Here is a 24909-nt window from a genome sequence, read left to right on the forward strand (position 1 = left end):
TCATCTCCCTCGACTCTTATAACTGCCATCTGGTTTCTGTACAAATTGTAAATAGCCTTTCGCTCCCTGTATTTTACCCCTGCCACCTTTAGAATTTGAAAGAGAGTATTCCAATCAACATTGTCAAAAGCTTTCTCTAAGTCTACAAGTGCTAGAAACGTAGGTTTGCCTTTCCTTAATCTTTCTTCTAAGATAAGTCGTAAGGTCAGTATTGCCTCACGTGTTCCAGTATTTCTACGGAATCCAAACTGATCTTCCCCGAGGTCGGCTTCTACTAGTTTTCCCATTCGTCTGTAAAGAATTCGTGTTAGTATTTTGCAGCTGTGGCTTATTAAACTGATAGTTCGGTAATTTCACATCTGTCAACACCTGCTTTCTTTGGGATTGGTATTATTATATTCTTCTTGAAGTCTGACGGTATTTCGCCTGTTTCATACATCTTGCTCACCAGATGGTAGAGTTTTGTCAGGACTGGCTCTCCCAAGACTGTCAGTAGTTCTAATGGAATGTTGTCTACTCCCGGGGCCTTGTTTCGACTCAGGTCCTTCAGTGCTCTGTCAAACTCTTCACGCAGTATCGTATCTCCCATATCATCTTCATCTACATCCTCTTTCATTTCCGTAATATTGTCCTCAAGTACATCGCCCTTGTATAGACGCTCTATATACTCCTTCCACCTTTCTGCTTTCCCTTCTTTGCTTAGAACTGGGTTTCCATCTGAACTCTTGATGTTCATACAAGTGGTTCTCTTATCTCCAAAGGTCTCTTTAATTTTCCTGTAGGCAGTATCTATCTTACCCCTAGTGAAATAAGCCTCTACATCCTTACATTTGTCCTCTAGCCATCCCTGCTTAGCCATTTTGCACTTCCTGTCGAACTCGTTTTTGAGACGTTTGTATTCCTTTTTGCCTGCTTCATTTACTGCATTTTTATATTTTCTCCTTTCATCAATTAAATTCAATATTTCTTCTGTTACCCAAGGATTTCTACTAGCCCTCGTCTTTTTACCTACTTGATCGTCTGCTGCCTTCACTATTTCATCCCTCAAAGCTACCCATTCTTCTTCTATTGTATTTCTTTCCCCCGTTCCTGTCAATTGTTCCGTTATGCTCTCCCTGAAACTCTGTACAACCTCTGGTTCTTTCAGTTTATCCAGGTCCCATCTCCTTAAATTCCCACCTTTTGCAGTTTCTTCAGTTTTAATCTACAGGTCATAACCAATACATTGTGGTCAGAGTCTACATCTGCCCCTGGAAATGTCTTACAATTTAAAACCTGGTTCCTAAATCTCTGTCTTACCATTATATAATCTATCTGATACCTTTTAGTATCTCCAGGGTTCTTCCATGTATACAACCTTCTATCATGATTCTTATACCAAGTGTTAGCTGTGATTAAGTTGTGCTCTGTGCAAAATTCTACCAGGCGGCTTCCTCTTTCATTTCTTAGCCCCAATCCATATTCACCTACTATGTTTCCTTCTCTCCCTTTTCCTACACTCGAATTCCAGTCACCCATGACTATTAGATTTTCGTCTCCCTTCACTATCTGAATAATTTCTTTCATTTCATCATACATTTCTTCAATTTCTTCGTCATCTGCAGAGCTAGTTGGCATATAAACTTGTACTACTGTAGTAGGTGTGGGCTTCGTATCTATCTTGGCCACAATAATGCGTTCACTATGCTGTTTTTAGTAGCTTACCCGCATTCCTATTTTCCTATTCACTATTAAACCTACTCCTGCATTACCCCTATTTGACTTTGTGTTTATAACCCTGTAGTCACCTGACCAGAAGTCCTGTTCCTCCTGCCACCGAACTTCACTAGCTCCCACTATATCTAACTTTAACCTATCCATTTCCCTTTTTAAATTTTCTAACCTACCTGTCCGATTAAGGGATCTGACATTCCACGCTCCGATCCGTAGAACGCCAGTTTTCTTTCTCCTGATAACGACATCCTCTTGAGTAGTCCCCGCCCGGAGATCCAAATGGGGTACTATTTTACCTCCGGAATATTTTACCCAAGAGGACGCCATCGTCATTTAATCATACAGTAAAGCTGCATGTCCTCGGGAAAAATTACGGCCGTAGTTTCCCCTTGCTTTCAGCCGTTCGCAGTACCAGCACAGCAAGGCCGTTTTGGTTATTGTTACAAGGCCAAATCAGTCAATCATCCAGACTGTTGCCCTCGCAACTACTGAAAAGGCTGCTGCCCCTCTTCAGGAACCACATGTTTGTCTGGCCTCTCAACAAATACCCCTCCGTTGTGGTTGCACCTACGGTACGGCTATCTGTATCGCTGAGGCACGCAAGCCTCCCCACCAACGGCAAGGTCCATGGTTCATGGGGGGGATGCCTCCGTATGAGCCCCAAATTTCTCGTATCGTATCTTCGTAGTCCCTACGTGAAATGTAGGTTGGTCGTACAGGATCGTTCTGCAGTCAACTTCAAATGCAGGTCCTCTCAATTTTCTCGGTAGTGTTCCTCGAAAAGAACGTCACCTCCACTAAGGGGTTTGGCATTTGAGTTTCCAAAACATCTCCGTAACACCTGCATGTTAACAAATCTAGCAGGCCGTCTCTCTGAATTGCTTCGACGTCTTCTTTCAATCCGACCTGGTGCGGATTCCAAATACTCGAACAGTACTCAAGAATAGGTCGCATTAGCGTCCAGTATGTCATCTCCATTACACAGGAACCACACCTTCCTAAACTTCTCCCGATTATCTAAAGTCGACAATTCACCTCCCCAATCACAGTCTTCACATGCTCGTTCCATTTCATATAGCTTTGCAATGTTACGCCCAGATATTTACGTGACGTCACTGTGTCAATGAGAGCATACTAACGCTGCATCGAACATTAAGGGTTTGTTTTTCCTACTGATTCACATTAACTTACATTTTTCTACATTTAGAGGCAGCTGCCATTTATCACACCAAGTACAAATTTTGCCTAAGTCACCTTGCATCATCCCACAATCACTCAATGACGACACCTTCCCGTACACCACAGCACCATCAGCGAAAAGCCGTGGATTGCTGCCCATCCTGCTGCCAAATCATTTATGTATATAGAAAATAACAGCGGTGGTGCCCTGCCATACTGGCTTCGATAACTCCGCAGCACCACTGTCGCAATCTTACTAGGTGACACATTGCGCATTATGGTCTGTCACCATTTTGATGTACCGGAAGACAAATTTGCAACAAAGTACAAAGGAAAAGAACTTTTAGTGCTACTAAATGTTTTGAAACAAACCACGTTTCTCTAATGTTTTCTAAGTTCCGATTTTCTGAAACGACAGCAGCAATTTATGGAGACGTTGTGCGTGTAATTCTCTGAACCGGGTGTGACTTGATCATAAGCACTATGGGACTTAACATCTGAGGTCATCAGTCCCCTAGAACTTAGAACTACTTAAACCTAACCAACCTAAGGACATCACACACACCCATGCCCGAGGCAGGATTCTAACCTGCTACCGTAGTAGCAGCGTGGTTCCGGACTGAAGCGCCTAGAACCGCTCGGTCACAGTAGTCGGCGTAATATTAGCCTCCCGGCTTCTAACTGAGCGCTACTAACAGCTGTTGATATTTTGGAAATTCGGCGGAAGAACGACGAAAGGCGCTCCTATCGTGCTGCTCGATAACTAACCTTATCTTCACGATGAGACAGCAAAACAACTAGTATCTGTGACACGCTACACTCATGCCGCCTCGTTATCTCGTGTTCACAATGATAAAGCAATATAAACCACTCCATTTTCCACTGGCTGATACAAATATAGGCCTTGCATCACACAGCAGTAGTCTTTTTACTGCACTTTCTACAGGCCACGGCGCTGCATCTCTATAAGGTAAGCTCCCGTTACTGTATAGCATCAGTCGTTCCACTTATCTTACTGATTAGAGGCAACCTCAAACAACTCCTTATACGTTACTTTAGTGTAGTTTCGAGTGTCTGCCACGAAGGTCGTTTTTGCTGATTCTTTGTATATCCTGAAATTCATTCAAGTACTTTTCTGTTAGATCTACCGTCGATCCATACAGTTGCATGTTCCTCCCGTTTTCATTGTATTACTATTTCAGTCCAGATTAAATCTTACACTCCTCCAACTAAGCCTGTCCCTAGATGAATTGTTTTCTTGTCTTTCCTGATAACTCCCAACATCCAATCTGTATTGTCAACTGCGAAATTCCGAAATGTTTTTATCATTAAGAGTGATGTCACTGCCACAAGTTTGTATTAGTAATACTCATTAATTGTCAACTTTTCTCCTCACATACTTTTGAACTTCAGTTGCGATTATAGTTACAAAAAAATACTCCAGTCCATTGTTTATTTCTTTTATCGTCATATAGAAGCTGTTTGCATCAATCCTCAACGCAAAAGCTCATTAGTTGTTTCTTCCTTTTAATTTGTACAGTTTTCTTCTCAATATGTAAACAATTTTGGAACTGTCATAACTAACTTTGAGACCCCTGTCGCGTTCCCCCATTCACTGTTGATGTTTATCTACTCTATAGGAGCACGTACGATGTCATCCTCAAAACGTAGGCAATTCTGATACGTTTGAATGACTTATAACTGTCTCTCTTCTCTTACATTACTTTACTTTCTTCCTAATCTTCAGCCGCTACCCTACGTTGTTTCGGTAGCAGTATTGCATTCACAACGCACATACCAGAGTAACGCATACCAAAAAAACACCGGACACATGTACATGTTACATAATACGATATCTGGTTTATCAACGGTTGAAAAAATGTTATTTTTAATGTAAAGCTTGTTACAAGACTCCAAGCACTATGGGAATTAACATCTGAGGTCATCAGTCTCCTAGACTCAGAATTACTTAAACCTAACTAACCTAAGGACATCAGACACATCCATGCCCGAGGCAGGATTCCAACCTGCGACCATAGCAGCAGCTCAGTTCCGGACTGAAGCGCCTACAACCGCTCGGCCTCAGCGGCCGGCCGGTTATAAAGAACTGTGAAAATAATGATTTATCATTGCTACTTTTGAAACACCTGTGTTCTAGCATAATGGAATACATATATCAACTCATCAACTGATATCATTTGCGACTTTGTTTCTAAATAAATAAATTTTGGTTCCCTTCATATATAAGAAGGAAATCTTTAAACTGTATGTTGGTTCTTGCAATGTACGCTCTCCGACAAAAAGAAAGTGATGAAGCTCCACAAAGGAACAATCCAAATGGGACGGATATCGGTAGACGTGATGTGCATGTATAACCAAACTAATTTTTACAATTTTAAAAAAATTGCATGATTTATTCAAGAGGAAGAGCTTCACAAATTGAGCAAAATTGCGCGTTGGTCCACCTCTGGACTTCGTGCGAGCAGTTATTCGGCTTGGCACTGATTCGTAGAGTAGTTGGATGTCCTCTTGAGGCCTATTCTGAAAAATTCTGTCCAATTGGAGCACTGGACCGTCAAAATCCTGAGAATATTGCAGGACGCTGCCCATAATGCTCCAAATGTTCTCAATTAGGGAGAGTTCCGGCGTCTTTACTGGACGAGACATTGGCAAACGCGAAGACAAGGATAGAAAATCTCGCTGTCTGAGGGCACGTATTATCTTGGTGAAATTAAGTCGAGGATGGGCAGTAAACCGGGTGTATAATATCGTTGACATTCCTCTGTGCCGTAAGGGTGCCGCGGATAACAACCAAAGGGATCCTACCGTGAAATGAAATGTCACCCCAGACCATCATTCCGGCCGTTAAGCCGTATGGCTTGCGACAGCCAGGTTGATTGGTAACCCACCGCTGTCTGGGGTGCCTCCAGGCACGTTTTCGGCCTTTAATCTCATTGACTGGAGTAGAATTGTCTTTGTTGATGAATCTGGCTTCGAACTGAGCCCCAGTGAACAGTGAAGGCATGTCTGGTGACGCCCCGAACAGCGGTGGAATACGAGGGTGAGTCAAACGAAAATCTTAAATTTGTAATAACAAATGGAAATTTCGCGCCGTTATCCTGTAAGTTGGTAAGCGTGCTACATACAGCGTGCAGAATGGCCTGTAGGTGGCAGCATAGTGCAGGTGCACACAAACCGTCGCAGTATCAGTATAAAGATGGCCGCCCCACTTGCGACTTGCACCAGTGAAGAACAGCGTTCTGTTATTCGATTTTTGCGTAGTGAAGGTGTAAAACCTATTGAAATTCGTCGACGAATGAAGGTTCAGTACGGTGATGCATGTTTGTCACAGTAGCAAGTCTACGAATGGAGTAGGAAGTTCGCAAATGGAGTGACTTCCGTGGAAGATGCTCCTCGTCCAGGTCAGGCACAACGAGTTGTGACTCCACAGAACATTGCAGCAGTTGAAGCCATAGTGGAGGAAATCCGCCGAGTGACACTGAATGACACTGCAGAATGTTTACAGATTAGTCATGGGTCAGTACACCACATTATGCATGATGTGTTCCAGTTTCACCAAGTGTCTGCAAGATGGGTGCCACAGCAGCTGACTCCTGAAATGAGAGAACGACGTGTTGATGCTTGTGAAGAACTTATTCGGCGCTTTGAGCGAGGAGGTGATGGCTTCCTTGCCAGAATCGTTTCTGGGGACGAAACCTGAGTTCACTTCCATTTTGAGTGTCTTCCTCATCCACCCTACTCACCAGATCTTTCCCCAAGTGATTTCCATATGTTTGGACCACTCAAAGAAGCAATGGGAGGAAAGAAGTTCCGTTCCGATGAAGAAGTACGCCACGTGGTGCATGAGTGGTTGCGCGGACTACCAAAAGAATTTTTTTCTAAAGGAATTTATGCACTTTGTAAGCGCTGGAGGACTTGCATTGAGCGTGGGGGAGATTATATCGAAAAGTGATACAGCTTTGTACCACTTCTTCACAATAGATAATATTTTAAAAAATATTTAAGGTTTTCATTTGACTCACTCTCGTACCAAACTGACCGTCGTCCGCCATGTGACCTGACAGTCCCAACATCTAACCGTGCTAACACTGTTCAGTGCAGTTCTGTCCATGTTTTTTAGCGACCATCAGCTTTTGAAATTCATCAATGGATAATAAACGAATTAAAAGTTGACTCAGATGAACTTGTCATAATGAATTTAAATTGTCTATTTCATTCAGTATTTCTGAAAATTTTGGACAATAGCTTGTGCCAGAAGTTAGTGGGCTTTTAACGGTGATACTTGCAAATACAGCCATTGAAATGGTAAGATTCTTCAAAGGTGTTACGGAGTTAAGAACGTAAAAGTGTTCACTTGCTCTTTGAAGTATCATTAGTTTATGGAACACAACACATAAAAATAAGAGAGAAATTAATTATAAACAATATATTCTCTAACCTTATTTAAATCGGTATGACAGTGCTCAGGTAGTTTTTCAGTACCACACTTGTAGAACCTACTGGATCAGAGATAAAGACATGAAGTAAAATTTGAAGTACATATTTATCCGGAATGGAATTTCTTTATGGTTCTAAGGGAATTTTTGTATGGTTGTATGAGTGCGAAATTTTAATATTTGGGAGCACAAGATCAGAATAGTAAGTTTCATGAGCAACAAGTAATCTCGTGGATAACTTCACATATAACTAGTAACCACCTCAACCTCAGTTCTTTAAAGAAGCGAACCCCCACGTACAGAACAGCTAGAAACGTCTGATCACTTTACCAATGAGTTACTGTGGTAAATACTTGACGTCATCCTTGTTTAGTAAGTGATAAACTGTTTTCGTTTTTTTTTTTTTTGTATGGCTGTGGAGAGGAAAAATTATAGAAAAGGGTTGAAATTGTGTTAAAGTTTGTTGGAGTCTCTAATAGCTCTCATTGTCAAGCACTGTTTGAGTGTCGTCTGGGCAATTTGTGCTCCTTTTTAAGAAAAACAGTTTTTTTCATGCACCTCAATACCCTCCGCCATGCACCATTGGGTGCCTTTCGGAGTAGCTATGTAGACGTATATCTAGGTGTTAATGACACCATATCTCCTGAATATAATTTTGCGGGCACGAGCAGCGGCGTATAGTAAGTTGATAGTGTCTGGATAATGTGTTGTGAACAGAGTTAGTAGTGAAGAAATAACAAATTAAAATGGCATGGCTGAGTCATCAGTTTTACTGCATGAACAGCGGAAATTTAATAAGCTATTAATTGTTTGCTTTAATTATTCTGAAGGGCTGTCGGCAATAAAAAGTTTCTAAAAGGTTTGAAATTATTTGTAGTGTTTATTGGAAGTCGCTGAGTACTTTTATTCTTAGATATTGAAATAATATAGTACAGATAATTTTCACACCGTGAGTTACACTGCCTTAAGATATATATTCAGCTTCTAATTTTAATTCTTGATTTATTCTGCTAAATCTTTAACGTAAGTTTAATTAGTAGGCTATGACAGCATCTCAGATTTTTAAATTCGGTCCTATTTATACAAAATACTGAAAATCAAATTTTTCTTACCCCTGAAAGCAATTAGATATGCAACATGCGAAGGAAACATCAATATTTGACCTTCTTCTATGTTAGGTTTTACAGCCTTCACCTAACACACGTTAGATACAAAATACTGTTGCTCAAGTGACATTAACTAGGTGTTTACACTGAGATTCTGAAACACACGTATTTTGTTGCAGATGGAGGGTGGCTGGCTACTTGCTCTGGTGATATCCACGACGTGTGGCTTGTTTGTTAGCCATGTGAACGCGGCGAATGTGTTGGCCCTTTTTCCCCTGCCAGCCAGGAGTCACTGGTTTTCGCTCAAACCGCTCATCACTGGGCTGTCCGAAAGAGGTCACAACATCACACTGCTGATAACCGAGTCAGAGGAAGATATACCTGAAAACTGGGACGTTATCAGAATTCCAGCGGTATTTCCAGTGACCAGTAAGTAAACGCACTGATTATTTTTCTAGGCATGATCGTTAGAAGTACATTACACAAATTTTGGTGCAATGGAGGTATGAGAGAATAGCTAATATTTCAGACAGAAATACTATTTTACTATACATGTTGCTCGTTAGGTACTGTCTTAGAAAGACATCTGATATCGTCGTTCGCTATGACAGTTCCGAAAATAAGGTTGTCTTAGTTTTCACATCGAACGGATTAGAAATTCTGCTGTTAGAAATTTCAGCATTTTGTTATGAGTGTCTGTTGGATTCAAGGTTGCATGGGGGCTTAATTAAATATCTTTGAAAATAATTTTTAATTTTTCGTTCGTAGCTGTATGTCCGATTACGCTGTTTCGTAAACGGTTGGCCCTGACTAGTATTATTACGCAATCTGACTGCATAGAACAACAACAAAGAATGAAATGAAAGTTTTCGTTAACACAATTAATTAATTAAGTCCCCAGCAACTATAAAACCTACGAAACCAAAGCACAAGTATAACTGTTCTGTGTGTGGAAGTATGACTCAACGTACACATCTGGCACGGTTCTTCTTCAATAAGACAAGAAATTTTAAATATCATTTATACTGAAGTAATTAAAAAATAGAAATACTATAATTGCGTAAGGAAAGCAGAATTACGCTCTAATACAAGAACACAAGCCAGATGCTTTGTTGACTGAACCTGTAATGACGCATTATTTAAGACATTGAGATAATAAAAAGAAAAGGAAAATTTTTTTTCTTTACCTTCATGTATTGACGAAAATCACTCTAATCATTACAATATATCTCCACATCGACTCTCTACTACCACATCTCAACAAGAACTCTCCACCACGACCTCTCGACAAGCACTCTTCACTAGCACATCTCAACAAGCACTGACTACTATGAGTTCTCCCCAAGCACTGCCAGTGGAGGCGGCTGAATAATACTCTTTGGCGCAATCTCTGGCGCTGTGGCTCAGTGTAGCCACCTTTCAAGGTGAATAATAAAAAGCTGTTTCTCCATGTAGCCCTGAAAACATAAAATCCGTGAAAGATAAACGAAAACTTTATTTAGTATCTGGCCATGTTATGTATAAGAACGCGCTAGAGGTAGCTGCGCAACTGGGAGTGAAGTTGTTTGCGAGAAAATTCCGAATATGTGGTTACGAAGCCTGATTGACATAGGTGTGATATAGTGCCCTAATTAGTACAGATGTAATCTAAATCTAATTAGGCTTTGATTTCATACGTGGCCTACCTGAAAAAGAAATTCAATATTGATTCAGAACACTACATATTATTTATTGTACACTCGCATCCTGTGAATGTAAGTGCTCCAAGAGTCGTTCTCACAGTTAGAAGCAGTAATACAATGGGTTTAGGAATTTTTCAAACCCGCAGGATCATCTCGTAAATCTTGAGAAGACTGTGAAATTCTCTGCTTCAGATCTTGAACCATAACAGAAGGAGTGCTGCGCAGTTTGTTACATGGCAGCTTATGCCCAAAGTGTCGTTTCATAATGTTGTATGCACATCCCCATGATCTATGTGGTCACCATTTTACTCTGCATCATAAACGCAGACAGTATTCAATACTACCAGTGACTGCCCAGCTAGTTACTTCTTCCTTTCCCTTTCTTTTTTATTGTGGTGAATGACCTATTATTTTCTGTAGTCTTGAATCCTTCCAAGATAGCTAGTATGAAATAGATCTTAAAAGGACCAAGAGGGACTATAAGTGTGTTCAGGGCTGGGAGTCGTCTTTCAGAGCAGGCAGACAGCGCACAATTTGCTTCAGCTCACATCTGCGCACCAGGCTGTGCAAGGGCCGGCCTTTCTGCAGTAAAACTCCATTGTATGTCGCCTAAAACAATCTTTTTAGAAAGATAACATATATAGCTAGATGCAACTCCGTAATGGAGAAGTGTGGGATCCACCATTATTCTGTGGTCTCAGCAAAGAAGAATGTTAGTTTAAGATTTTTGTAACAGGGGCTCTGATTGTTTCACAATAATTATTTCTGTAGGGCTTGCGCTTTCCCGCGGTGTGCCTATGTGTATGTCATTCGATAGGCCAGGTTTTGTAGCCGGGGTGAGATTTTCTACCTCCCTCCGCACACCCGGTCGTCATTGAATAATCATCACCAATTCTGTCAGAGTAGGAGTTGGCTAATCTGATTTGCAAAATTATTATTGGATGGAACTCGCAAGCCGTGCTGGAATTCGCCGACGACATTCCTGCACTGGCAGGAACATCAGAGTTCCAGAAAATTAAGGTAGAGGACACTTGCAGACAGTCAACTGAACACAAACGCTCACTGCTGGGGGATGCAAGAGTAAACACTTGCTGCCAGACGGCCGATGAGACAAGACTTTGTGTAGTACAGAAGGATGTGTTCATGTTATTACTGATTACAGATGTCGAGCTGGAGTCAGAATTTGCAACCATTACTGCCACCACCTTCCACATTCACGCTTTATGAAAGTAGTAAGAATTAGCCGCCAATGCAACCACTGAGCCGAGGAGAATGCAAGGCTAGTTAACTTTCATCAGGCTTTAATTGCACAGTTTTAATGTTTGCAGCCAGCTACTTGCATCTACTATGCACTTTGATGATTCTACTGGTGTTCGTACTTATTTTTCCGGGATGTTTTATTAAACCACTAAGCATTCTTGCAGTCATTTGGCGTATCCACCATATAGTTTCATGATTACCTGCGCCAAGGCTATATTTCTCATTTACAATTCCTTGCCCGTTTATTACATGTACACATACTTAGCTCATTGTACAGTTCATATGTCGATGCTTTACGGAAAGAAACCACATTGTTATAGTGACCACTAGTTTCTGTTATAGATATGTGAGCCCTTTCATTAATATATTCATGTGTAATGTGATATCTGTATTTTCATGCATGACTGGGCCACCTCTAATAATTATTAATCAGTAAGACTTTCCTGTTGGGCAACATTGTCTTCTTTCTTAAGCTTGCACTATCTTATGCGGAGCTCCCCTTCTCTGTAGGTCACCACGCGCCGGACTTGAAGCATCTCAGGGGTATGTTGAACAGCTCAATTGCCGTCTCACTTCACTTTTGAGATAACCCATACACAAAAAATTCAGAGCATTGGGCTCAGATGATCTTGCAGACCAAGGTGTTGAGTTGGTGCATAAGTTCGTAGTGTTTTTCCACAAGTTTAATAATCTCTGCAGATGCACATAACAGGGAGTTTATTCGTCAATAGCATATTCTCCTTCAATAATTACAAAGTCTGCGAACGCTGGGGTAACTTTATGGTTCCGCGACGGTAGAAAAGAGGCGGTTGAGGCGAAGAGCTAGTCGACTCATGTTCGGAGAGCTTTTTCATCCGGTAAGGAAGTTCCTTGGTTGTTCGATAGAAAATGGTGAACGTGAAAATCTGATGGCCCAAAATCAGATGAATATCATGAATGTGAAATGACTTCCCAAACCATTTCCTGTATAGTGTCTTTTGTCGGTCTAGCAGAATGCGGGCGGGCGATATCGTGGAATAGCATTACTTCACGCATTCTGAATCGTCATTGTTCTTGGATTGCGTCTGAAAGATGTCTCAGTTGTTGACAATAAATGTTAGCAGTGATGGACACATCTCCGGAAAGAAATTCGTAGTACTGCACACCGTAGCTGTTACACCAGATGCGTAACATTATCTTTTGTGAATGCGCACAGGTCTTTGTACGGCGAGCTGCTGCTTTGTTTCGGCTCAACCATTCCCTTCTTTTCCTTATTTTAGCATAAAGGCAAAATTTCTCGTCACCAGTAAGGATAAAAGGCAGGAGTGGTCGGTGTTGTTCACGAGCCAATTGATGACGAGCAAGCAGAGATGCACATATGCCATATGCCTGATTTTTGTGAATTTACCTTTGCATGCGGTACCAATACTCCCGGTTTTAGAACGTTCCCCACTGCATGCAAATGTCGTAGGATGGTGGAATGATCACAGTTCATCACATTTGCCAGTTCTCGAGTACAATGACGTGAACGATCTTTATCAAACCCTGAAGTGAAGCTCTTACTAAACGTGGAGGGTCACTAACATCAAAACTATCCTCCTTAAAACGAGAGAACCATTTCTTGCCGTGCTCTGTGCTATGGTATTATTCCGTATACGGCACAAATCCTTGTGGCTGCGTCGCTGTTGTCACCCTTATAGTGAATTCAAACAGAAGAGTACGTGGGAAATGTTCAGATTTCTCCAACTGGCACTCCATTTTCTAGTGTTCACAGCCCCACTCACTGTCCCCAACCGACAATATGTAAACCCAAAAAGACTGACGATACGTAAACCCAAAAAGCAACACTGAACTACAATAAAAAGTGTCAATCCATACATAATCTAACAGCAACCAGAATACCAAAATGCAAAACAGAAACGCTACGAACTTATGCACCAATCTAATAGTCCCATCTACGTTGGACTATGTCGTCGCGTTATATTTCGTCTTACTTCGGCAGCAAAATGTGACCCATCAGGCATGTACCACACTCCACAACCATGAGCCATATGTGAGATTTGAGCCCGCTTAGATGCGGGTTGGTCAAAAAGTTTACATTCCGAAAACTTTTGTATTAACTAGGGCAGTATTTCATACTGTAGGCAGTTGCAACTTCGGAACAAATATTCGCAATTATCTCGCAAACAGCTCTTTTGCAGAACGATACTTACTGGAATGTTTTTTTTTTCGTTCACACTGTTGTTGTGGTAATCAGTTGAACGACTGGTTTGACGCATGCTTCTCTATCCTGTGCAAGAATCTTCGTCTCCGAATAACTACTACAAGCAACATCCATCTGAATCTGTGTACTGTATTCATTTATTGTTATCCCTTTACGATTTTTACCCCTACCACTTCTCTCCAATACTAAATTAGTGATCCCTTGATGTCTCAGAACGTGTCCCATCAACCGATCTTTGTCTCCACAATTCCACTCGGTGCCATCTCATTAGTTACACCAGCTGCCCATCTAATCTTCATTATCTTCTCTAGCACCATATTTCAAAAGCCTCTATTCTCTTCTTGTTGAAACTGTTAAACATCCCTGTTCCACTTCTGTACATGGCTACATTCTATACTAGCACTTAACTCTACATTTGATGCTTAGAAATCCCTTCCCTTCAGAAACGATTTTCTTGATATTGCCAGCCTACATTTTACATCCTTTCTATTTCCGCAATTATCAGTCATTTTGCTGTCCAAATAGCAAAACACATCTGCTGCTTTTAGTCTCCTCTTTCCTAATCTAGTCCCTCGGCATCATCTGATTTAATTCGATTACATTCTATTATTCTTGTTTTTCATTCATTTATCTACATGTTACATCCAGCTTTCAAGACACTGTCCATTCCGCTTAACTACTCCGCGAAATCCTTTGCTGTTTGTGCGGAATTACAGTGTCATCGGCAAATCTCATAGATTTTATTTCTTCTCCCTGAACTTAAATTCCTACACCAATTTTTCTTTGGTTTCCTTTATTGCGTGCATAATGTAAATATTGAATAACTTAGGCGATACGCTACAACACTGTCCCACTCCGTTTTCAACCACCGCTTCTCTGTCATGCCCCTCGACCTCATAAATGCCGTCTCATTTCTGTAAAAGTTCTACAGGGCCTTTCGCTCCCTGTATTTTGCCCCTGGTACCTTCAGAATTTCAAAGAGAGTATTCCAGTCAACATCAACACTGTGAAAAGCTTTCTCTAAATCTACAAATGCTGTAAAAACAGGTTTTTCTTTCCTTAGCGTATCTTGTATGAGAAGTAACCTATCTTCTATAATAAGTCACAGGGTCAGTATTGGCTCGAGTGTTCCTTCATTTCTGCGGAACCCAAACTGATCTTTCCCAATGTCAGCGTCTACCAGTTCTTCCGTTCTTCTGTACAGAACTCGTGTCAAGTGATTTGCTAATAAGTATTATTAAATTTCCACTCCTGTCTGCACCGGAGTCTTTGGAACTGGAATGGTTGTAGTCTTCTTGAACACTGAGGGTATTCGATCTGCCTCATACATCTGGCCAACAAGATGGAAGAGTTTCCTCATGGTTGACTCTCTGAAGCCTATCAGTAGTTCTGACTGCATGTCGTCTACTCCTGGGGCCTTATTTCATATTAGATCTTCCAGTGCTCTGTCAAGTTCTTCTCGCAGTATCGTGTCTACAATCTCATGTTCAACTACGTCCTCTTCCATTTCTGTAGCACTGTCTTCAATTTCATAGCCCTTGTACTTACCCTCTATATACTCTTTCCGCCTTTCAGCTTTCCCTTCTTTGCTTAGGACTGGTTATCCATTTGAGATCTTCGTTTTCATACAGTTGCATCTCTTTTCTGAAAAGGCTTCTTTAATTTTCCTGTAGACAGTATTAATCTTTCCCCTAGTCAAATGAGCTTCCAGATCCGTACGTTTGTCCTATAGCCATTCCTGCTTTGCATTTTTGCACTTCTTGTTAGTGTCATATTATAGACGTTTACATTTCCTTTCGCCTGCAGTATTTTTGTATTTTCTACTTTCGTCAATTAAATTTGATGTTTCTTGTTTTATCCAAGAATTTCTGCTACACCTTGTCTTTTTATCTTTTTGATCCTTTGCTGCCTTCTCTATTTCATCTCCCTAACCTACTTGTTCTAGTCAAGTGTTGCCCAACGTTCCCTCTGAAACTCTCAGTAACCTCTGGTTCCTTCAAGTTATCTAGTTTCCATCTCCTAAACTTCCTACCTTTTTGCAATTTATTCAGTTTTAATCTACAGTTACAATCAATAAATTGTGATCAGAGCCACATCTACACCCAGAAATGTCTTAAAATTTATTCTCAGGTTTCCAAATCTCTGCTTTACCATTGTTTAATCACTCTGAAATATTCCGATGTCTCCATGTCCCTTTTGCAGAAATATTTACACATACAATTCTAATAATAAATACAATGATAATGCAGTTCTGTAAATAAAATCAACATATATAAACGAGATGGACCATATAGTGACGGCTATGCTGATAAGCTGGTGTACTCTCTGCAGAATTCTATCAGGTGGCTTCCTCGTTCATTCCTTTACCTCTGTCAATATTCACCAACTATTTTCCCTTCTCTTCCTCTTCTAGCTGTAGAAACTAGTCTACCATCACAATTAAATTTTCGTCTCCCCGGACTACCTGAATAATTTCTGTTGTATCATCATACATTTCTTCGTCAGCTGCGGAGCTACTTAAAAAATAAAACTGTACAGCTGTGGTGTATGTGGGCTTAGTATCTATTTTGGCTACGTCAATGCATTTACTATGCAGTTCATAGTAGCTTACGCGCCATTGTTAAGCCTACTCCAGCATTATCCCTATTTGATTTTTTATTTATAACACTGTATAAAACTAACCGCCAAACCTAATGAACCATAGACCTTGTCGTCTGTTGGGTGACTTACTTGCTTCCATAATACAGATAGTCGTAAAGTAGATGCAGCCACATTGGAGAGATATCTGTTGATAGACTAGACAAAAGTGTGGTTCCTGAAGAAGGGCAGCGGCCTTTTCAGTAGTTGGAGGGTAAACTGTCTGGATGATCGCCTGATCTGGCCTTGTAACATAAACCAAAACGCTCTTCCTGTGCTGGTACTGTGAACGGCTGAAAGCAAACGGAAACTACAGCTGTAATTTTTCCTGAGGGCATGCAACTCTACTGTATGTTTAAATGATGATAGCGTCCTCTCGGGTAAAATATTCTGGAGGTAAAATAGTCCCCAGTTAGGATCTCTGGGAGGGTACTACTCTGGAGGATGTCGTCATCAGGAGATAAAAATTGGCAGTCTATGGACCGGAGTGTAGAATGTTACATCCCTTAATAGGGCAGGTAGGTTAGAAAGTTCAAGAAGGGAAATGAAAACGCTGAAGTCAGATGTACTTCGGGGGTGGTAAGGACAGGACTACTGGTCAGGTGATTACAGGGTTATAACTACAAAGTCAGATTGGGGTAATGCAGGAGTGGATTTAAGAATGAATAAAAAAAATAGGAATGTACGTAAGCTACTATGAACAGCATTGTGAACTCATTATCGTAGCCAAGATAGCCATGAAGCCCATGAATACCGCAATATTACAAGTTTATACTCCAACTAGGTCTGCTGATGATAGTTAAAGGAGGCGAGAATTAATTGTGTTGGGGAGCTAGAATATAACAGCAGGAAGAGGAAGAGAAGGAAAAATAGTAAGTGAATACGGACTGGGGAAAGGAATAAAAGAGGAAGCCATCTGGTAGAATATAGCACAGAGCATAAATTAATCGTTACTAAAAAAATTTGAAGAATCGTAAAAGAAGGCTGTTACATGGAAGAGACCTGGAGACACCGGAAGATTTCAAATTGATTACATAATGGTTAGACGAAGATTTAGTAACCAGATGTCAGATTGTAAGACACTTCCAGGGGTAGATGTGGACTCTGACCATAATTTATTGGATATGAAATGTAGATTAAAACTGAACAAATTGCAAAAAGGTAGTAAATTAAGGAGATAGGACCTGGATAAGCTGAAAGGACCAGAGGCTATTGAGAGTTTCAGAGGGAGCATTAGGCAAGAATTGACTAGAATATGATTGAAGACGAATAGGTAGTTTTGAGAGATGAAATAGTGAAGGCAGTAGAGGTTCAAAGAGATAAAAAGACAAGGCCTAGCAGAAATTCTGGGCTAAAACAGGAGATACAGAATTTATTTGATGGAAGGAGAAAATATAAAAGTGCTACAAATGAAGCAGGTGAAAGGAAGTGGTCTATAAAATGAGACTGACAAGAAGCGCAAAAAGGCAAAGCAGGAATGGCTACAGGACAAATGTACGACTCTGGAAGCATATATCACTAGGGGAAAAATAGACACTTCCTACAGGGAAAATAAAGAGGACGTTGGAGAAAAGAGAAGGAGCTGTATTAATATCAAGAGCTCAGATGGAAAACCAGATCCAAGCAAAGTAGGGAAAGCTGAAAGGTGGAAGGAGTATATACACGACCTATACAAGCGAGATGAGGTTGAAGGCTATATTACAGAAAGGGAAGTGGACATAGCTGAAGATGAGATGGGAGATATGATACTGTGAGAAGAATTTGACAGAACACTGAAAGATCTATGTGGAAACAAGGCCCTGGGGGTAGACAATATTCTGTCAGAACGACTGATAGCTTTGGGAGAGCCAGCCATGACAAAACTGTTCCATCTGGTGTGCAAGATGTATGAGACAGGTGAAATACCCTCACACTTCAAGAGGAATGAAGTAATCCCAATTCCAAAGAAAGCAGTTGCTGATAGGTATGAAAATTACGGAAGTCTCAGTTTAATAAGTCACAGTTGCAAAATACTACCACGATTCCTTTACAGAGGAAGGAAAAAACTGGTAGAAGCCGACGATACTCTGCGAAATTGTTACAAGTCCGAAGTGAAATATTTAGGAATATTACGTCACTCAAGTGATGCAACGGTCTTTTTATTACAGTAATACACTAAAAACAAAAAATGTAACATTTTACGTACATGTTATACAGAAAATAACACATAAGTTATCTTAGCATTTTGTATATTAACATTGATTTTTTTATCTCGTGTAGTTTATGACTAATTAATGATTTTGTGGTTGCGATCTCGTTTATTGCAGGTTTTATAGAGTGAATAAATGTAAATAAATACAGTTCTTGATGTTAATATTCCTTAGTTACATCTAGTCCTGGATACTGCCGCCACTTTTAAGATTTTAATTATTATTCAGTTAAAAAGCAAGATTTTGTGTTGCACAAGGCACATTCTGACCCATAATTTCATATTGAGTACTATTTTAATATGTCTGCTATGACTGTCTGATAGAGCTCAAAGAGATCTACCGATTGACACCTCACTTGTTGTAAACGCATAACGCTTTGCCGAAATATAAATTTTTACAGCTAGAAAAATACCAAATATTCAATTTGCAGTACCTTGTGAAGTATTTAAATGTCGATGTCGCATCTTTACTGGTACAATCGTACTATTTTTCTCATTACAATGAACATACTAGTTCCTCAGCAGTTCAAGTGATTTAATATTTATTAATTTTAGTCTTACTTTTGCACATTGCAATGGTCACATAGGGTGACCATTCAGACTTCGTCCATTGTCCATTTCAATGTCTGGGTTTTTCCACCTCAGGAAACTGACCAGCCACAGCTAGCCGCCCAGCCCCCTAGATTTCTCATTCCTGAGAGCTTGTCAGTCTCGTGGCAAAATCACTGCCATCTGTTTGCAACAAGTGTGAATTCGTCCCTTTACCTGTCTCTCAAACTGCAGCACCAGACACATCCTCTTGCTTGGCAGTAAACACATGTGCGCCAGCCAATCGTGACACTGCATTCACGCTTGAATTCATATTCGCTTGTCACTCTACCGGGGCCGTACGCTCACAGACTTGGTGATCAAGACAGAAGCTGGACACCACATAACGTATGCCGTACGTTCAGTAGACTATAAGGAGACGTATGAAAACCTCAAAGCTGTGCTAAAATACGTGAACCATGAGAAACATTCTTAGACAACATGTGGAATTTTTAGTAGTTGGCACGTTACTTGGTCAGTAATACACCTCCACAAAAATGCCGTATTTCAATCGCGAGTGGAACAGCTGAGCCAAGGACAAGCATTGGAAGGTAACTAACTGACTCGAATAAAATACTTTCCAAAGCGAATCACTGAATGTAATAAATGAAACAAGTGTTGAACCAAGCGAGATACTACTACTTCTTCTTCACATCAAGCTTCAGTTAATGGGGTAGTTATCTAAGGCACTTTCAAGAGATGGAGACTGCTTCCTGTACTTGGTAACAATATTTTCAGAAAAATCTTATGAGAAACTTAAAGAAAGGACCTTTGTGGAGTCGCAGATTACAAATTTAGTGGGAGACAATTTGTTTGAAAGTACAATGAATCCGGTGGAAGACAGGGCCTGGGTGTCTTTTAATGAAGTAGTAATCAAAGTTTTTGCACCAAAAAACACCCGAATAATAGAACCATGATCAAATCAGTGTTGGAGTTTCATAAAATTGGGATGTAACATGAGTGTGCAGCTTCATTTTCCACATTCACGCATTGATTCCTTCCCTGTGAACCATTGCAATGTCAGTCAAGAACAAGGAAAATGATTCTATGAAGACCTGAAGGACATGGGAAAGAGAGATACGAGCGGAGGGGAAATGTAAACATGACGGCTGAATACCGTTTTATGCTAAAGAGAGATGGCACTGGTGAAGAGAGGCAATCAATGAAGATAAGTTTTGCTCCATACCAAAAAGGGCTTGATGTAGTGAAATCATCAAACGGAAATTAAATTGTCATACATATGTTGTGTTTTTGTAACAATTGTTAGCATTGCTAAAAGAGCATAGACAACTGATTACCCTAATGAAGTGTGTAGTGATTCTATACAAGGTTAAAAAAATAAATATTTTAATGCAATTAAAAAATGCCTGATAGGAGAAAAATGTGATTTCAGCTAAGACTTCAGATGTGTCTTGTACAAAAATCTGATACAGAAAAGCGAAATCAGTTTTGAAATTGGAATGAAAATTATTTTAAATATCATAAAACATGGTTCCAAAAAAATAGAGTTTTAAAATGCAGCATAGTTATCATATAATTTCACCCGTGTCAGTTTTTGTTATAAGTTACAATACGCACTGTATGTTGTATATTGAAATTTATTCATTCTGGGCCGTGTCTCTAAGCTTGAAATTTTCTTTTGGAGAAGATGATTCAGTTTCAAAATTTGTTCACCCCGTCTTGCTGGATATATTATAGGGATACAAATTTCCGTACTGACATCAACATATCCTTGATTTTCACAGTATGTAGAATACTAAAAATTGCTTATGTCACTGTACGATCGTATATGATGTACATGTGCTACCAAAGTATTTTTTTTTTTTACAGTGATGAAACAAGATATGATGAAACTAAGCTCAACGAAAGGCATGAAACTATATGCTACATTCATTGACACTGGCATCGAAATGTGTGAAAAACTCTTGCCACTGGAAGCTGTTCAAAAACTGATGAATACAAAAGAGAGAATGTTCGACCTGCTTGTCATGGAATACTTCTTCATGAACGATTGCTTTTTAGGTTTCTCACACAAATTCAATGTACCCGTGGTCGCCTTGTCTTCTGTTGGAGGATTTCACTGGGTAACAGATGCAGTTGGCGAGCTATGCACGCCATCATACATTCCTGATATTTTGAGCGACTATACAGACCACATGACTTTCTGGCAGCGTTTAGAAAACACCGTGGCTCTAATGTACGCAAGGTACGTTTATAATTATCACTACTTACCGAAAATTGACGAAATTATCGAGAAAAATTTCAAAGATCCTACGATGCCTCGACTGTCAGCTCTGAGAGCCAACACGTCACTGATGATCGTTCAGAGTCACGTGAGCTTCAGTTATCCACGACCTCACTTACCCAATGTGATTGAGACCGGCGGAATGCACATCCAGCAACCAAAGGCACTGCCACAGGTAAGATAATGCATTTCTAAAATGTTCTACAATTATTAATGAAATACATTATGGTCCTTCACTGATGTTTCTCTCTCCCAATAACACACACACACACACACACACACACACACACTTGTACACAGTTAAACAGACGCAATGCACATTGGACTTTTGTCCCAGAATACAGTTTGCTGAAATGTTCAGTAAACGAACAGGCTTGTAAGCAATAACGTGGGTCTAAAATATAGGTTTTTCAAGAAGATTGATCCGATTTCCCAACACTATATTTCTACATGATTGAAGACGGTACATACTAACCTACTCTTGTGTCTACAAATTCCTTATTTTCCAAAGAACCATACAATTTGAGATGGGTAAACCTTTTACATGCATGCACATAAGACGCGGTGCCTTACAGATACTGAACCTGAATTACTTTTACAAATTTATTCCTGGTTTCCTTTATTGTTGGCTCTGTGGCCATGGAGGGGATAATTTGCAACTCTGTCTCACTTCCTTCTCAATTACACGACCCTTTGTTTTCTCTGACTCTTTGAACTTTCTGTAAAAATAATAAATAGATATTTTCTAAACATAAAAATACTATTAATTTTCATTAGCCTTTTTTCAGTCTGTCTTCAGACATTTGGGTAAGTTCAGTATAGCTTCGTGTGTTCCTACAGATTCCCAGAATCCAGAATCAAGCAGGCTTCTATCAGCGTCACATACTGCTCCAAAAGCTAGTTCGAAAATATCCGTCTATTAAAGGGAGGAACACACTAAACAGAAGCACCTTCAACACTGAAACAAGGGCCAACTTGTGTCCACGAGAGCTACGCGATAGAGATCGTGCCAAAATACCGTAGCTGTGATCTGAGTCTGCCATTACTACCTAGTGTGACCAACTTTTTAAAAAGAAAATAATGGAGATACTTATGTCCTTGACAAAAAGATGACGTAGATTAAGAGCACGGGGAAATTTAACCAAAAATCAAAGCAGTATCTACTATTTAATTACACATTGCAAATACTTACACATATTTTGCAACAGATTTTCCCTCATTCAGTAATTTTATGTCATTTGTAGCAAATTCACAGAATTCACTGCATGAATAAGGAAAATTCACTGCAACTTGCAGTTCAAATTTGATTAGGTTTTTACTACTTCTATTCCTTACATTTGTCCGCTTATTACTCACAAGAGAAAGTACTCTCTTGGTGTGACCATTACTTCCTTTTGTACTCATAAACTATCAGCTTACCCAAGTTTTCAAAATTCACATTATTTGATTTCAAAGTTGTTAAAACTTTTATCCATTTCTGACTAATGCTACCCTCTAAAGAGACAGAACATTTAATTGGGATCATTAGAACAACAAAATTCTGCATATAGTTCATCTTCACTCATACAATCCAACTAGACACATTCCACAATTTCATGCAAGTCATTGAATGTTAATTCCCTTTTTAGACAAAGTGCGAGTAAATACTTTAAACTATCATCAAATTTGTCAATTAAGTAAGAATTTAAAGACTCACAATATTCATTGAAGTTGTTTCCACTAGCAGATTTCAAATTTGAATCAAGAACAGTGGCTATCATTTCCAATATTCACAAAGAAAGTGATATAAGACTGAACAATTATGTGTACTTTTGTATTTTCGTTGCGAAAATACTTTTTCAAACCTTTAGGATAGTCTGAATCATCTACGCTTTTAAAACAGCTTATTATAGGCTCCCAGTTTTTTAAAATCCTTTCTGCAGCAGGTGTGAGAGATAACCGTTTAGTATTTACATGTTCCAGAATTTCAGCCCATTCAACATCAATAAAATCAAAAAATGATTTTTAAGTTTCCCTTCGTTTGGAAGATCAGGAAAAGTGACAATATATTTTCAATACTAACACTTCAGCATCTGCATATTGTAAACAACTGCATGCATGTTTCATGGCATTACGAAGCACATGGTTAAAACAACTGGCTTTGAGTATTTTTTCATTCTCATTACTTGATAGTTTCATGACTGAATGGTGCTTGCCATAATTTATATTGGCACCATCAGCACAGTACGATGACATATTACTGACATTCAAATTATTTGAATTTAGTGAATTTTTTAACACCCTATCGACGTTCATTGCATTTTCATCTGCCCGTTTGTTGAAATCTAACAATTTGTTTTGAATTCCACTAAAGGGGTGAAACTATCGTATTACAACTGAAATATTTTCTTGTTTAGGTGACTGGAGCCACCAGTTCGTAAAGAAAAGAACATCCCACACTTTTTGGGGTCATTTAAAACTTCCAAAAAATCGTTTGCACTTCTTGGGGCCAATACGTTCATTATGATCATTTCAGAAAGATATTTTCTTTGACATATTAGATTCAATGAACATGTTTTTTTTGGAAATTTGATCGCACAGTCCAAGCTCCTATAACTTACTGTAAACCGTGTTATAGTGTGTGGTAGACCAGTGAAAGTTCACCAGCAACGATTTTCAAGTCGTCGTTTGTTTGGCCTTTCCTCAGGTGAGGAGAGCTGAAGAAAGTAATTATCTTGGATGAAGTAGTGACATCATATGCTTTGCTACAAGCAAACGCAAATGCAAGAAGTTAACTCAGGAAATTGCCAATTACTGTGTGCTGAGCAGTAATATATATTACCCAAAGTATTCATGTGCTGTACACAGTCAATGCCGCCATGTTCGATGCTAAACTCACGTTAGCAGATTGAGCATTTTGCTTTATAAGCATTTGTCTGTACTGGTCCAATCCAGAAATTCGTAAGATATGTACACACATACCTTGTTTTCATTTTTTTGTGGCGTCATTATGTCGACTGCGATTGAAAATAGAGAAAACTGAGTTTCGTGCTGGATGATTCAGTTAAAGGGAAGGATTTAACAATGTGGACACATTTAATTGGAAGTACACAAGTGTGAAATTTCTCAAAATGAGACCAGAAAACGGTACACGGTCCAAGGCTTATTTGATTTCCACGGGTAACAAATTTGTGGATATTTCGCTCTGAAGCTTATGCCTGTAGATAGGACTTGGAATGGAAGCCACATTGTTTCGAAGGAAGCTGTAGGTGTTGTTTTCGTTATTTACGAATGCGTTGAGAAAGGATGGGTTATAAGATCTTGTTGAATTCTTATGCGAGTGTGGTGGGTAGGTGAGGGGAATTGTTATTAGCGGCTTTATCAGGAGTAAGTGGAAGTAGGACTATTACAGAGATCAGAATAATAATCTGTATAATGGAGAACATTATAGAGGGTGGCAAGGATTACTGGATAAAACTACTGGGAAAGAATGAACGGCCAGATCTTAGAGTTTATATTCCACCCATATGTAGCAGGTATCAAAGAAAGAGTACAATTTTGGAGAATTACCTTAGATTGTAAAGTATGTTCTTTCAATATCTGTGCAGTGAGCTATTCAGTTAAAACGGTGTAATGGATGTATGAGTATGCGGGCAAAGAATCACAAGAACC

At 39.7% G+C, this 24909-nt stretch overlaps 1 protein-coding gene across 1 annotated transcript in view; it reads left to right on the forward strand.

Annotated features, from left to right (window-relative positions):
* Positions 1-3772: 3772 nt before the first annotated feature.
* Positions 3773-24909, forward strand: part of LOC124545258 (UDP-glycosyltransferase UGT5-like) — a 50137-nt gene continuing 29000 nt past the window's right edge. Inside the window, exons 1-3 of the mRNA XM_047124135.1 lie at positions 3773-3862; positions 8635-8884; positions 20844-21433. Coding sequence (XP_046980091.1) covers positions 8635-8884; positions 20844-21433 — 840 coding nt within the window. The 5' untranslated portion in view covers positions 3773-3862. The remainder of the gene's footprint in view (positions 3863-8634; positions 8885-20843; positions 21434-24909) is intronic.

The sequence above is a fragment of the Schistocerca americana genome, chromosome 8 (assembly GCF_021461395.2).
Source record: "Schistocerca americana isolate TAMUIC-IGC-003095 chromosome 8, iqSchAmer2.1, whole genome shotgun sequence".
Classification (NCBI taxonomy): Eukaryota; Metazoa; Arthropoda; class Insecta; order Orthoptera; family Acrididae; genus Schistocerca; species Schistocerca americana.